This window comes from Oncorhynchus mykiss, chromosome 12, assembly GCF_013265735.2.
Source record: "Oncorhynchus mykiss isolate Arlee chromosome 12, USDA_OmykA_1.1, whole genome shotgun sequence".
NCBI lineage: Eukaryota > Metazoa > Chordata > Actinopteri > Salmoniformes > Salmonidae > Oncorhynchus > Oncorhynchus mykiss.
In genome coordinates this window covers 77,109,982-77,124,342 of record NC_048576.1, presented here as the reverse complement: position 1 = coordinate 77,124,342, position 14,361 = coordinate 77,109,982, and the positions used below count along the sequence as shown (strand labels likewise).

The window sequence follows — 14,361 nt, the reverse complement described above, 5'->3', positions numbered from 1 at the left end:
AACACCATTCCAACCGTGAAGCACGGGGGTGGCAGCATCATGTTGTGGGGGTGCTTTGCTGCAGGAGGGACGTGTGCACTTCACAAAATAGATGGTGTAGCGGGTCTTATATGTCACACAGGAGAACCAAGAAATGAAGAGTGACACCATGGCTGTCTTTTTGGCTTTTATGTTGATCTGCAATAGTATTGTGAAAAGACAGGACAGGAACACATCAGTCTCCAATGCACCATCTGACAAGTTGTTCTTACTCTCTGTGTTTTCTTGGACTGAGGAGAATGAGAGCTACGGGTGGTACCAGGGTGTTAGTAGGTGACGCAAGCACCCAGATGAAATAAAATAGATTTAATGAAACACAACCCGAAGATGTTAACATTATTCAGCTACTGAGTAGCTGCCTACTGAACATCAACAGGCAGCACCAGTAGCGCAACAATTAAAAATAGACACCAAAAGTAAAGTAACTGGCAATCATATCGATCTGACTTCCCCCTTCTGTCTGAACTTGGAATATTCCTGTTCACAGGCTTTTGCCACTGACCCTCAATCTGGTTGTTCTGTTCTGCGTTGTGTACTTTTCTAATAATTAGAAGTTTGATGGAAAAACCTTTTTAACTCTCCTACAATGGCATCACGAGGGAGGAAAATTAGGTGGATATATTGAAGCAACATCTCAAGACATCAGTCAGTAAGTTAAAGCTTGGTCGCAAATGGGTCTTCCAAATGAACAATGACCCCAAGCATACTTCCAAAGTTGTGGCAAAATGGCTTAAGGACAACAAAGTCAAGGTATTGGAGTGGCCATCACAAAGCCCTGACCTCAATCCCATAGAAAATATGTGGGAAGAACTGAAAAAGAGTGTGTGAGAAAGGAGGCCTACAAACCTGACTCAGTTACACCAGCTCTGTCAGGAGGAATGGGCCAAAATTCACCCAACTTATTGTGGGAAGCTTGTGGAAGGATACCTGAACGTTTGACCCAAGTTAAACAATTTAAAGGCAATGCTACCAAATACTAATTGAGTGTATGTAAACTTCAGACCCACAGGGAATGTGATAAAAACTGAAATAAATCATACTCTCTACTATTATTCTGACATTTCACATTCTTAAAATAAAAAGTGTTGATCCTAACTGACCTAAGACAGGGAATTTTTACTAGGATGAAATGTCAGGAATTGTGAAAGACTGAATTTAAATGTATTTGGCTAAGGTAAGGTGTATGTAAACTTCCGACTTCGAATCTACGTTGACAACTAACCAGTTCACAGCACGTGTCCTCCAGAACCCGTTTTTCGCGCGCAATTTTCGAGGTGGCCAGACAGTTCTGCCGAAAACTTTTATGACACAGTGCAACTGAATAATATAAAACATTTTTGGTAAGTAGCCAGCAACAGTATTTTGTTGTTTCCAATGGAGTTTCGCTAAATATTCCTAATATTTTGGTTACCACCACATGATTTACCCTTGACAAAACTCGAGACTGGATACCTATTTGGTTTTGTCATGATCAGATTAGTCTGAAGTGTTAGCATTAGGCCTAGCTAGGCTAGCTGGCCAGCATAGCCCAATGTAACGTTAAAGTAGAGTCAGAGAAGGTTAGAGAAAGTGGTTTGGTTGAGTTGTTACAGAATGATCTAACTTCCATACCGGTTGCATTTATTTTTCCTATGCCACATTTTGCTCAAAGAAAATGTCCCAGCTCCTCTTTGGAAAGCCAGCACCTACCTTTCAGTCTACACCAAAACTTTGTCATCATCATCCTTCATCACCCAAGGTAAATGAAGGAAAATATGACTGTCCAGCTCAACTCTGAATGACTGAGATCTTGCACCGTTGAATCCTTTGCTACTTTTTTTTGACAACTGTACACATTGTCAATGTATATTACAGGGATCAGAAAATGTTATGGTTAGATTGACATTTATCCCTGTATTTTTAGGACCCTGAACAAGGACATGGGCCAGAACAGGACATCCCTGATGAGACATTTTCGTTTGTGACACTGGACGAAAGCCATGGACAGCAAAGGTATGGCTTACTGGGTTTAAAGTATTATTCATTATGTGTTCTGTTAAGTATTTAACTTTTTTTTTTTAAATGGAAGTGAGGACTCCGGCATCGACATTTCAAACATATCCAATAGACGTGACGTACACAACAGTACCTCCAGTGAGCGCCCAGGTGAGGAGGCTACGACTGTTCTCAGTTCAACGATAGAGGAGATAGGGAAGAAGGCCCAGGATCTGATAGAGCGAATCAACCAGAGCCGAGCCATGGACCAGGAAATCATGACCACCTTCGAGAACAAGTTAATGAATAAGGTATCACTGTCCTACTGTTGAGTAAAAAGCACATGGTCACATTTTTTGGTAGTTAAAAAAGAATGCATTTAGATTACGAGTCTAGCCTAATGTTTATGTGAAGGAGAGTGACTGTGACTAGTGCGCGTGTCTCCCCAGGTGAGTGAGGTGTGCCAACAGGTGAAGGAGCAGATGTTCAGCAGCTATGAGGAACATGGCCGTGGGATGGAGGCCAATCTGCAGGAGCTGTCTGAGGTTCTGGAGAGGTGCAGTCAGCTCAGTATGGAGCTGCAGGGAGCCAGTCAGACCTTATCAGCCATTAACAACAGCCTGCAGCGGACAGCTAAGAACTGACATCTACCCAGCCATTAATTTATTTGAACTGCCTTATAGCATCCCAACTTCTGGGAGGTCTTGAATAATTAAAGCAATGCCTTGTTTGTTAGACTGTGGTATATGTCAAATATAACATAAAACAGTGGTTGTAAACTGAGTGGGTGTTGGAAGCTTTTGTTTATAAAAAATATTTATTACATAACTAGTGTGGATATTTTTGTTCATACCCATGACCAAATAGCATTATAGAACATATTTAATGGGACAGAATATAGGTTTGTGCCCAGTTTAGAATCAAAAACATTCACCTTAATGCCTATGGGTCGGTCCACCAATTCGCTGCCTTTGGAGAAGTGTAACTTGGTATAATTTTAATTTTTTTTTTAACATGCTGTCATAAAGAGCAGAGAACTTCATTAAAGAAATGTTTCTATCAAAAGACGTCATAAAAATAATTACTATAGTAAGTGTATATTAAGTGCCAAATAAAGTAACAGGGTTGATGACTTCTTAAAGCAGCTAAAAAAATCCCTTGTGACAGGGGGAATGGAAGCTTGTGTGCAACAGTGGCAATTGAATGCAAGCTTCACCCAACATTAAAATTGTTAAAACATTTCTAGCCTGTCTATCCATGGGTAACAGGGTTGACGTGTTATGCTCGACCCACTCAGTTTTCCATCACTAAACACCAGAAAATGTCCAAAAAGAGTAGTACTTTTACACTATGATTTGACTATTAGATGTTCAATGTTTAGAAAAATATATATAAAACAAGTTCAGTTCACATAAGTGTTGACCTTAAAATGTACAGAAATCACTAATCACATTAAATAAGTATTTGCAAATGACCTTGTCAAAGCAACAAAATAACTACAACTTCACAGTGATGGGGAAAACTTTTGAGTTTAAGTGCGTTAAAATCTTCCAGAAGTCACAGTGCACATTTAGCGAGTCATAATAGAAATCGGATTTATTGAATACTCCGTGTAATCTATATTAAAGGGCACTTCATTTAATGTAACAGGCTTTTAAAATTCAATAGTGGTGCACAATTTCTATATCAAAGGGACGCAAAATACACTTCATGGAATACCCCAAATACAAATTTCTCGGATCTGCCTAAATGGTCACAAATACAACTATTAAATTACAAAAAAAGCAATGGCATGATTATTTAAACTGCTTTAATTTATTTACTTAATTTATCTTCAATTGATTTAACTTTTTTCCCCCCAACTCTAACAGTACATGCAGTATCAATTATTTGGCATTCAATTACCAATAACTGGTCATTAGTACCATCACAGTTCTAAAAACTCAGGACATACGTATGGATCATGACCTAATTTTAAAATGTTTGTCCAACAACCATTTTACTACAAATGCTGTGAGGAAACAAGCATTTCAACTTCCACCGTATAGTAAACTATTTCAAACACATTCTAGACAGAAATTGTCCAAACAAACCAGTATGTACTAGGGTTTTATGAGAGTAGAAAAATAGCTTTGTTTTTCAAGTTGAAATAATTACACCCATGAATTGTCCATGAGATCGATGATAGACTTGCCTTTAAAACCCGACCTGGTCTTTCGCATAAAATAAAGATTTAGGACTGGTTTCCCGGACACAGACTAAGCCTAGTCCTGGTCTAAAAAGCAATTTCAATCGAGATTCTCCATTGAGCATGCTTTTTAGTCCAGGACCAAGCTTAATCTGTGTCTAGAAAACCAGCCCATATTCTACAAACTCAAGAGAGAGGAAACATTAGCATTAGTGTTACTGTAGAAGACAAGCCATCAAAGCAGTGTAGAACTACTTGTCCTTTAAGGAACAGATTGACTTGAGGTTTCTGATAGTGGTCTGTTTGAGCACTAGCAGCAGGCAGTTAGTTATTAACAGTGAAAGACTGCAGTCCAGTGATGGCTCTGCCCAGAATCAGGGCATGGATGTCATGGGTACCTGGAAGACAAAAAACAATATAAGGAACCATGTGGAACAGTGCTGATGCTGAAGTTGAGCAACTATATAAGGGGAGAGAGACATTTTTTTTTCTAATTTGAAAATATTGTGGAAAGTTTAATGGTTTTCCCATATGACCTATTTATTTATTGTAAATGACATATTACTGACCTCTACTGGTGAGGAAATAAACCATGATAAAAAAGTTTTGCTTCCACATCCATAGCAATGACACATCCATATCCTCTTAGACCTGGTTATGGCCTTCTTTCTCCTCACCTTCGTATGTGTTGACGGCCTCCAGGTTCATAACATGGCGGATGATGTGGTACTCATCAGAGATGCCGTTTCCTCCCAGCATATCTCTGGCCTGCCGGGCGATGTCCAGGGACTTCCCACAGCTGTTCCTCTTTAGCATAGAGATCATCTCAGGGGCTGCCCTGAGGGAGGAGAGAAGACATATGAGATAAGTCTCCTCCGGTTCTATTCACTCTGAAACAACCTGAAATTGTACTTCCCCTATGGTGTTTAGTTATTTGTTAAAAAGTGGTGTCACACTACAAGACAATTATGTCACATCATTTCCAGTTCCCTCTTACTTTTTGGCGTCGATGAGTCTCCCCAGCTGTAGACAGGCCTGCAGACCAATGGTGATTTCTGTCAACATGTCGGCCATCTTTTTCTGCATCAGCTGGTTTCTGGCCAGGGGTACTCCAAACTGGATTCTGAGATTAACAAATATCATGAGTAGCAGAACATCTTAAGTTCACTCAGAAAAGCTGAGAAAACAAAATAAGATTCAAGAGCTACAGACTTTTGCTCGGTCCTGCTCATCCAAAACAACATCCTATACCAATAGTAGCCGCAGAATCCTCACCTGTCTAGTGTGTACTGACGAGCCGCGTGGAAGCAGAACTCTGCAGCACCTAGTGAACCCCAGGCGATGCCATACCGGGCATTGTTCAGGCAACCAAAGGGACCCTAGAGCCAAAGAGAACAGACAAAACATTTATACCAACAAGGTTAAACAGCATTATAAGAAAGTCTGGCCATCCACATAAAAGTCAGTACATGAGAGTGGTATCCTGGCCTCTACTCACCCCCAGGCCAGAGACTTTGGGCAGCAGGTTCTCCTCAGGAACCTCCACCTCGTCCATGATGATCATTCCAGTGGCAGACGCCCTCAGAGAGAACTTGCCCTCGATCTTGGGTGTGGTGAAGCCCTTCATACCGCGCTCCAGGATGAAGCCACACACCTTCCCATCGTCACACTTGGCCCAGACCACAGCGATGTCCGCCACAGGGGAGTTGGTGATCCTGACGACGGTGAAGGAGATGAGGGAAGGCATTGTAATTTAGGGAGGAGCTATTTTATCAGTATGCTACAGAGTGAGCCTGGTTTCTAGGGCTATATGAGGACAGTTTTGCATAAGTTTCACAAGACGTGATGGGAGAATTGAACAGAACCACGTACTCAATGTCAAACTAAGCATTTTGTTGAAGTTGTTTAAGCTGCATTTCCCCAGAGGAAACAGTGTTACATCAAATATATAAAACATGAACTACAGGCCCAGGTTACCAATTAACATGTATTTATTCAGTGTTAAGCTTACGCAATGTAAGGGCCAATGCACTCAATGGTTAAGTATACAACCACAAAGTCCAGTTCAGTCACTGCTGACGTCTTTCGTTTACCCGAGTAAAGGGGAACTGAGGGGAACCTAGTATTCATGCACCTAGCATTAATATATTTGTGAACAGCACCACCCTGTGGACTAGTTTACAGAGTGAAATGTTTACAATTTAGATAAAAGCCAAACCACTTGATCTTGGGTTTATTATTTTAAAAATACATTAAAAAATATATTTTAAAAATTGCTCTAATGAATACAAAACCTCTGAAGATTTCTGTATGATAGAAAGCATATATTCCTATTCTTCAGAATTTTTGGAAGTGGCCTATTCTTGATGTTTCATGAATAGGTAGTCTTTTCAATCAGTAGAGGAATGCATTCCAAGGTGTTGAGACAAAGGTAGCCTTCATCAATGTTTGTGGTCTGTAGGTGTTTGTTCTGTTATATAATCCATTGGCTATTTATTAGGAAGCAATTCTACATTTCTTTGCACTGAGTACATCACAAAACACTGAGTACATCACATCTAAACATCAAGGTTCTCCTAATGCCTGCTATCCAGCTACACACATCTCTGTCCAGTCAGTCCTGAAGTCCCCATGGGGTGATGAACTGTTTCCGTCACTATGTAGTAGGGCTGGGAATTACAAGGGACCTCCCGCTATGCTATTATCACGATACTTAGGTGACGATACAATATGTATTGCAATTCTCATGTATTGTGATTCAATACTGCAATTTTATTGCAAGGTGATGTTTCAAACATATTGCTCACTATATGTCTGCTGCAGAGAGATGAGAAAGCATGAGAAAATTTGTTTTGATCAGTCAGGAAATTAAAGTGCTGAAGACATGGTGGCTCACTATTTAAAAAGAAGATGGAGAACAAGCTATAAAATGAAAAATACCAGAGTTTTGGTGCAGGTACAGACAACTAGCACCATCTAGCAAAAATTATATATAACACAATATCGTCAAAAATAATATTGCGACATGTAACTGTATTGATTTTTTCTCCCTAGCACTACTATGTAGTGAAGTACAGTCTCCCAGTTCTACTCACCAGGTCTTGGAGCCAGTGAGAGTGAAGGTGCGGCTGGAGGGGTTGAACTTAGCCCGGGTCTCCATGCCACCGGGGTCACTGCCGTGGTTGGGCTCAGTCAACCCAAAACAGCCCAGGATCTCTCCACGAGCTGGGAGGTAGAGGACGCATTACAGGACAAATACACCCAGATACAAACAGGGCTGCGTCATTTAAGATGAGGCTTAAGGGATGTGGATGTCCCCTCCTCCTTACCCAGCCTGGGCAGCCACTTCTCCTTCTGCTCTTCGGTACCGTACGCGTAGATAGGGTGCATGACCAAGGAGGACTGCACACTCATGACAGAGCGGTAGCCGCTGTCCACCCTCTCCACTTCCCTCGCGATCAAACCGTAGGCCACATAGCTCGTCCCAGCACAGCCATAGCCTGGTCAAAGTGTAGAGGGAGAGAGGTCACATCATAGGCAATAACCTCCAAAACAAACAGTAGGCCTACATTAAAAGGGAATTCATTGAATCTACAATTAATTATCTAATTTACATTATCTATATTTGAATGCTTCTGGCATCACACATATAGTTGATTCTCAAAAACAAATAGCCTTTAACATTTTGTGATCAAAATGACTAAAGTCAATTTCACAGAAAACAAAATCCTTCTTTGAAAGCTTACAGAGAATGATATAACCCCAGGGGGGCTTACGGGTACATTATCCATTTCAAATGATAAGTTTATAAAACATGTACCAGTAGGCTGTCACTCAAATTAAAATAAAGAAAACTGTAAGAAATACAGAGTTTAAGTGATAAAAAAAACAGCCAACCATGTTTCCCACCCATTCCCATCCCGCTCACCAGTTTACAGAGTCAAGTATATTTGTCCAAGCCTCAATTGTTCCTTGAGTAGCACCATTCATTCTCGCTGTCGATAATTATAACTGCTAACAGTAACTGTATCCACTGGCGAACTTGGAGAGAGTGAGGTGATTGCCATCTAAGAGCCATCAATCATCTCTGATTGATTGAGAGATTCAAGGAGCTATCATCATTAGGTAACATAATATATGCCAAACATTGAATATTTACATTCATGCACATCGCACTTGTACCTTTGCCCCAGAAGCATTTAACTGCAGGGCACTCACACAGCATATGGAGTTGGGGCCAATTTCATCATGAAATATTTTCTTGTTGTTAAATACAGTCTGTGAACAAACTTATAATGTATAAATTGATGGCTTGGATTACAGGATGACTTATTTTTCCATATTCTGTTCCAGTTAAAGGGTTATTCAGATTCAACAAGATCTGTGAACCAAACTTTTTTAATAGCTAGCTCAGAATGAGTGACATCGGGTGGTGTAGGTGTCCTGGAGGGCAAGTAGTTTGCCCCCGGTGACGCGTTGTGCAGAACTCACTACCCTCTGGAGAGCCTTACGGTTGTGGGTGGAGCAGTTGCCGTACCAGGCAGTGATACAGCCTGACAGGATGCTCTCGATTGTGCATCTGTAAGAGTTTGTGAGTGTTTTTGGAGACAAGCCAAATTTCTTCAGCCTCCTGAGGTTGAAGAGGCGCTGCTGCGCCTTCTTCACCACGCTGTCTGTGTGGGTGGACCATTTCAGTTTGTCCGTAATGTGTACGCCGAGGAACTTAAAACTTTCCACCTTCTCCACTACTGTCCCGTCGATGTGGATAGGGGGCTGCTCCCCGTCCCCCTGTTATTTTCCTGACACCACACTCCGAGGACCCTCACCTCCTGTCTCGTCATTGTTGGTAATCAAGCCAACCACTGTAATGTCGTCTGCAAACTTGATGATTGAGTTGGAGGCGTGCATGGCCATGCAGTCATGGGTGAACAGGGAGTACAGGAGTACAGGAGAGGGCTGAGAACGCACCCTTGTGGGGCCCCAGTGTTGAGGATCGGAGGGGTGGAGATGTTGTTACCTACCCTCACCACCTGGGGGTAGGTAACAACATCTCCACCCCGCTGATCCTCAACACTTAAGTTCCTTGCTCAGAACATATGAAAGCTGGTGGTTCAATTTTCCCAGTTCTTCAATATTCCCAGTTAAGAAGTTTAAGGTTGTAGTTATTATAGGAATTATGACACGTCGACTATTTCTCTCTATACCATTTGTATTTCATATACCTTTTTGACTATTGGATGTTCTTATAGGCACTTTAGTATTGCCAGCCTAATCCTGGGAGTTGATAGGCTTGAAGTCATAAACAGCGCTGTGTTTCAAGCATTGCTAAGAGCTGCTCGCAAACGCAGTAAAGTGTGGTTTGAATGAATGCTTACGAGCCTGCTGCTGCCTACCCCCACTCACTCAGACTGCTCTATCAAATATCAAATCATAGACTTAATTATAATAAACACACAGAAATACGAGCCTTTGGTCATTAATATGGTCAAATCCGGAAACTATAATTTCGAAAACAAAACATTTAGTCTTTCAGAACCATTCCGTATTTTGCCAAACGGGTGGCAACCACAAGTCTAAATATTGCTGTTACATTGCACAACCTTTAATGTTATGTCATAATTATGTCAAATTCTGGCAAATTAACTACGTTTTTTTTTTAGGAAGAAACACATTTTGCAACGAGCCAGGCGGCCCAAACTGTTGCATATACCCTGACTCTGCTTGCAATGAACGCAAGAGAAGTGACACAATTTCCCTAGTTAATATTGCCTGCTAACATGCATTTATTTCAACTAAATATGCAGGTTTAAAAAAATATACTTCTGTGTATTGATTTTTTTAAAAAGGCAATGATGTTTATGGTTAGGAACATTTGTGCAACGAATGTGCTTTTATCGCAAAAGCGCTTTTGTTAAATCATCACCTGTATGGCGAAGTTGAATTAGGCTGTGATTCAATGATAAATTAACAGGCACCGCATTGATTATATGCAACGCAGGACAAGCTAGTTAACCTAGTAATATCAACCATGTGTAGTTAACTAGTGATTATGTGAAGATTGTTTTCTTATAAGATGATTTTAATACTAGCTAGCATCTTACCTTGGCTCATTGCAGCCACAATGTCCTTTTGACGCTGCACTCGCGTAACAGGTGGTCAGCCTGCCACGCAGTTTCCTCATGATTGCAATGTAATCGGCGTCCAAAAAGACAGGTTACTGATTGTTATGAAAACTTGAAATAGGCCCTAATTAAATCGGCCATGCCGATTAATCGGTCGAACTCTAATGGAGATCACTCCTTTCAAGAGCCCAGATAATTTATTTATAAATCCCATCATTGGATGGTTCAGTAGTTGGGTTTCCCAAGGGACTCCATAGGCCAGCATAGCTGATCTAAATTGTAAATATAGAAAAAATGATTTACCTGGTAATGTATATGTATTTCAAATCTTGGAATGTTCTCAAACTATTACTGTCCAGGATATCGGCAAGGCCACCCTCCAGATCAAAGTTATTGACTCACCTTTAATAGTTGGGCCCAGGACACCCAGCTCCCCCATCTCTGACACAATGTCTCGATGGAACACTAAGACAAAACAGGCAGCTTGTTATGTTGACATGGTTTGCATAACTGACAAAATTCATAATATTGACATTCCATCTTAAAGGGCAAAACTGATCGTTAAGGGTTCCTTCCTAGGTTATTGGCATAAATAGCTCAATGGGCTGGGTGATGGTGTGTCTCAAAAGTCAGACCCACCTTCGTTTCTGTTGGCCATCAGAATGCGGGGCATGAGTTTGTCCTGACAGTAATCACGGAACGAGTCTCGGATCATGATCTCGTCCTCAGTCAGCTGACCCTCCAGCTCCAGGCCATCCCGCCAGTTAAACTGAACCTTGGCTGGTTGTTCAGTAGAGAAGGATCATAGAGCAGAGAAGCACAATTGAATAGCCATCAGACCCCCAAAATAATAGAAGGGCAATATATGTATGATTGATCTGAAAGGAGTTGATATCAACATACGTGCTTTAGCCTTCTTCTCACTAGCTTTCTCTGCATCTGTGGAAAGGACACAGATTGAGTACTTCCCCTGACAAATAGAGGCATGATGATTGTAAGAATGGCTTTGTAAAACTGCTACCATTGTGTTCTCATGATGGCAAGGTCATTATTGAGTAATGTGATACCCTTTTGTGCAGGTGCTGCTGATCCCTGAGATCTTGATGCTGAAATGATGGCACATCTCTGGGGGTTGACCAGCAGACGGCACACAGCGCTTCTCAGTGCCATGATGGTTAGCTAGATTTCTATGAGAGAAAAACAAGGAGAAAAACGTTTTATAAGAAAATAATCCATAAATCAATGCAACAAACTCAAATAGTTGTCATTTCAAAGACATAATGGGTTATAACTTTTAACAAACATGTAATTTGAGAGAGCAGGTGGAGAAAGCAACTAGAAAATTGAACTCATGTAGCTGCATAGGATAGTTTGAGGAGTAATAAGTCGTGATTAGTTTCGACAATGTTGAAAAAGAGATGTGGTGGTTGGCAGACAAGTTGTTACGCAAGATAACATTAGCACTAGCTAGTAGCTATCCCAACTATTTACAAAGTACCTGGCTAGATAAATGATGATCTGCAGGCAACTGAAACTTGGCAGCTATTAACACACCTCACTGTGTGTGTTGGCCACGTTAGTTGATGTTAAAATTTTAGTTGTGATAGCTAAAAGAGCTAGCTATTTAGCAAAATGCTGCATGCAGATAAATGATTACGATTAGTTAGTTTACGTTAGCTAGACTAGCTTGAAAGTCAGTCTTGCTCTAGTGTCAAGATGTAAACGCATAGTATCGAGTTTATTTACTTGACACGAACACAAACTTACTGTTTCATCAATGTCCCAAATATATTAGCTAACTTCAATACATAGACTGACCTGTAATTTACAGTGCTGGAGATCCTTGACCCAGGCCTCCGTAGTCCTTTCCAAATTGACAAGGTAGAGGAGGACAAACGTTAACACAGGCGCCTGCGTTGCGTAGGTCAGGAATGGTTAGGTTCTGTCGCCATTTTGAGTGTGGCAAATTGACGTTGATCCACATTTAGTATGATAAAATAACATGTTAATGGTATGTCTGGGACCAAATGTAAATGATAGTGGGAAGTAAATTATTATGAACTTCAAACATGTTTTTTTGTGCAAAGCATTGGTCGTTTTTTTTCTCTTTTCACCACTCCCTATGGCTGCTATCTAGTGTCTCTCCATGCTGTGGCGTAGTTTTAGATTAAGCTCTGATTGGTTTATTGGCGGGGGCGTGCAGATTCAAGGCGTGGCTATGAGAGGGTTCTTTTCATGCATTGACCACATACATTCATGTTCAGAACTATTTTCAGAACGTAGGGACAGTGGTGGAAAAAATACCCAATTGTCATACTTGAGTAAAAGTAAAGATAGCTTAATAGAAAATGACTGAAGTAAAACGGAGAGTCACCTAGTAAAATACAACTTAAAATAATTGGTGTTAAATACACTTATGTATTTAACTTGTATTTAACTATGCAAGTCAGTTAAGAACACATTCGTATTTACAATGACGGCCTACCAAAAGGCAAAAAGCCTCCTGCGGGACGGGGCCGGGATTAAAATGTAAAATCAATTGAATTAAAATATAGGCCAAAACACACATCACGACAAGAGAGACAACACAACACTACATAAAGAGAGACCTAAGACAAGAACATAGCATGGCAGCAACACATGGCAACACAGCATGGTAAAAACACAACATAACAACATGGTAGCAACACAACATGGCAGCAGCACAGCATGGTAGCAGCACAAAACATTATTGGGCACAAAAATTATTGGGCATAGACAACAGCACGAAGGGCGAGAAGGTAGAGAACAATACATCACGCAAAGCAGCCACAACTGTCAGTATCAACAGCTAAAAATATAAAGTATCAAAAGTAAAAGTATAAATAATTTCCAAATCCTTATATTAATCAAACCAGACGCCATCATTTTTTAAATTTATTTTTTTATTTGTGGATTAGCCAGGGGCACACTCCAGCATTGGGGTTTAGTGAGTTCTCCAGATCAGAGTGAATTGGAACATCTTGTCCTGCCAAGCATTCAAAATATAAGGAGTATTTTTGGGTGTCAGGGATTTTTTGTTGTTGTTGCATTTTAGCCAGTTAAGAACAACTTCTTATTTACAATGACAACCTATACCAGCCAAACGTGGACGAAGCTGGGCCAATTGTGCGCCGCCCTATGTATGGATTAAAAAATACAATATTTTCTTTAGGAATGTAAAGTAAAAGTGAAACTAGTCAAAAATATAAATAGTAACGTAAAGTACAGATACTACTTAAGTAGCAGTTTACAAAGTACTTTACATCACTACATATGGACCTGTCAAGCTGATAAAAACGATTGTAATTTATCATTCCATACATTAACTTGACTATGACTTGGAACGTTTTTCCTGTAGATAACAATTAAACATTAAGTCACTAGAGTCTGATTACTTGAGCAACCACTTTCATGACTTTGCCCCTCTCTCTGGATCATAAAAGGAGGATCATTTTCATATTATTCTAAGATGTTGGGCCCCGACTTTACCAGTAGAGTGCAGCACATTGGCATTTGTGTAATGAGCTCAATGTAACATGCACTAATATGATAGAGTATAATAGAGCTATAAAACTCTACAAAGCTCATTGAAGGTTTGTTTATGATTGTTGTTAATTAAATGTGCAAAGAGATGTTGATTCCAGACATGCAACTCCCCATCCCACATTTAGAAAAAGGTCTAAATGAGAATGAAATATATTAATAATTGGGGAAAAAAGCACTTTAATCCTGTGACACTTGGCAGAAGCAGTGTGCTGTTGAAAGGCCCTAAGGAATCCTGCAGTGAGATATAGATGCCCATTTAGGTAAGACCTTCAAGGTACCAGCCATGCTGAGACAGAAACAAACTGACATGGTGTATAGTCACCAGGTATTATGCTGAATTATGTAACTTTTTTTTTACCAGGACAGTCACACATTTTCAACAATAGCCACGTTGATATGGTGCCAATATGATGCCTTCCAGTGTAATGTAATTGTTTGCCAGTCATCTGAGTTGGACAGATAGGCACCAAT

The 14,361-nt window shown here is 40.4% G+C and overlaps 2 protein-coding genes across 2 annotated transcripts; one reads left to right on the top strand and one right to left on the bottom strand.

Moving 5' to 3' along the window:
* Positions 1–1,310: 1,310 nt before the first annotated feature.
* On the top strand, positions 1,311–2,796 carry syce2 (synaptonemal complex central element protein 2). The gene is made up of 4 exons (XM_021625015.2): positions 1,311–1,777; positions 1,943–2,031; positions 2,108–2,324; positions 2,463–2,796. The coding sequence occupies exons 1-4, from the start codon at positions 1,694–1,696 to the stop codon at positions 2,655–2,657; spliced, it is 585 nt and encodes a 194-aa protein (XP_021480690.2). The 5' UTR covers positions 1,311–1,693; the 3' UTR covers positions 2,658–2,796.
* Positions 2,797–3,526: 730 nt separating this feature from the next.
* On the bottom strand, positions 3,527–12,299 carry LOC110538293 (glutaryl-CoA dehydrogenase, mitochondrial). Its single transcript, XM_021625017.2, has 12 exons — positions 12,142–12,299; positions 11,391–11,510; positions 11,227–11,262; positions 10,963–11,103; positions 10,726–10,788; positions 7,531–7,701; positions 7,297–7,426; positions 5,700–5,916; positions 5,477–5,580; positions 5,199–5,324; positions 4,879–5,039; positions 3,527–4,599 (listed from the first exon to the last, which is right to left on the bottom strand). Exons 2-12 carry the CDS (start codon positions 11,491–11,493, stop codon positions 4,526–4,528), a joined length of 1,326 nt encoding a protein of 441 aa, XP_021480692.1. The 5' UTR covers positions 11,494–11,510; positions 12,142–12,299; the 3' UTR covers positions 3,527–4,525.
* Positions 12,300–14,361: the final 2,062 nt, after the last annotated feature.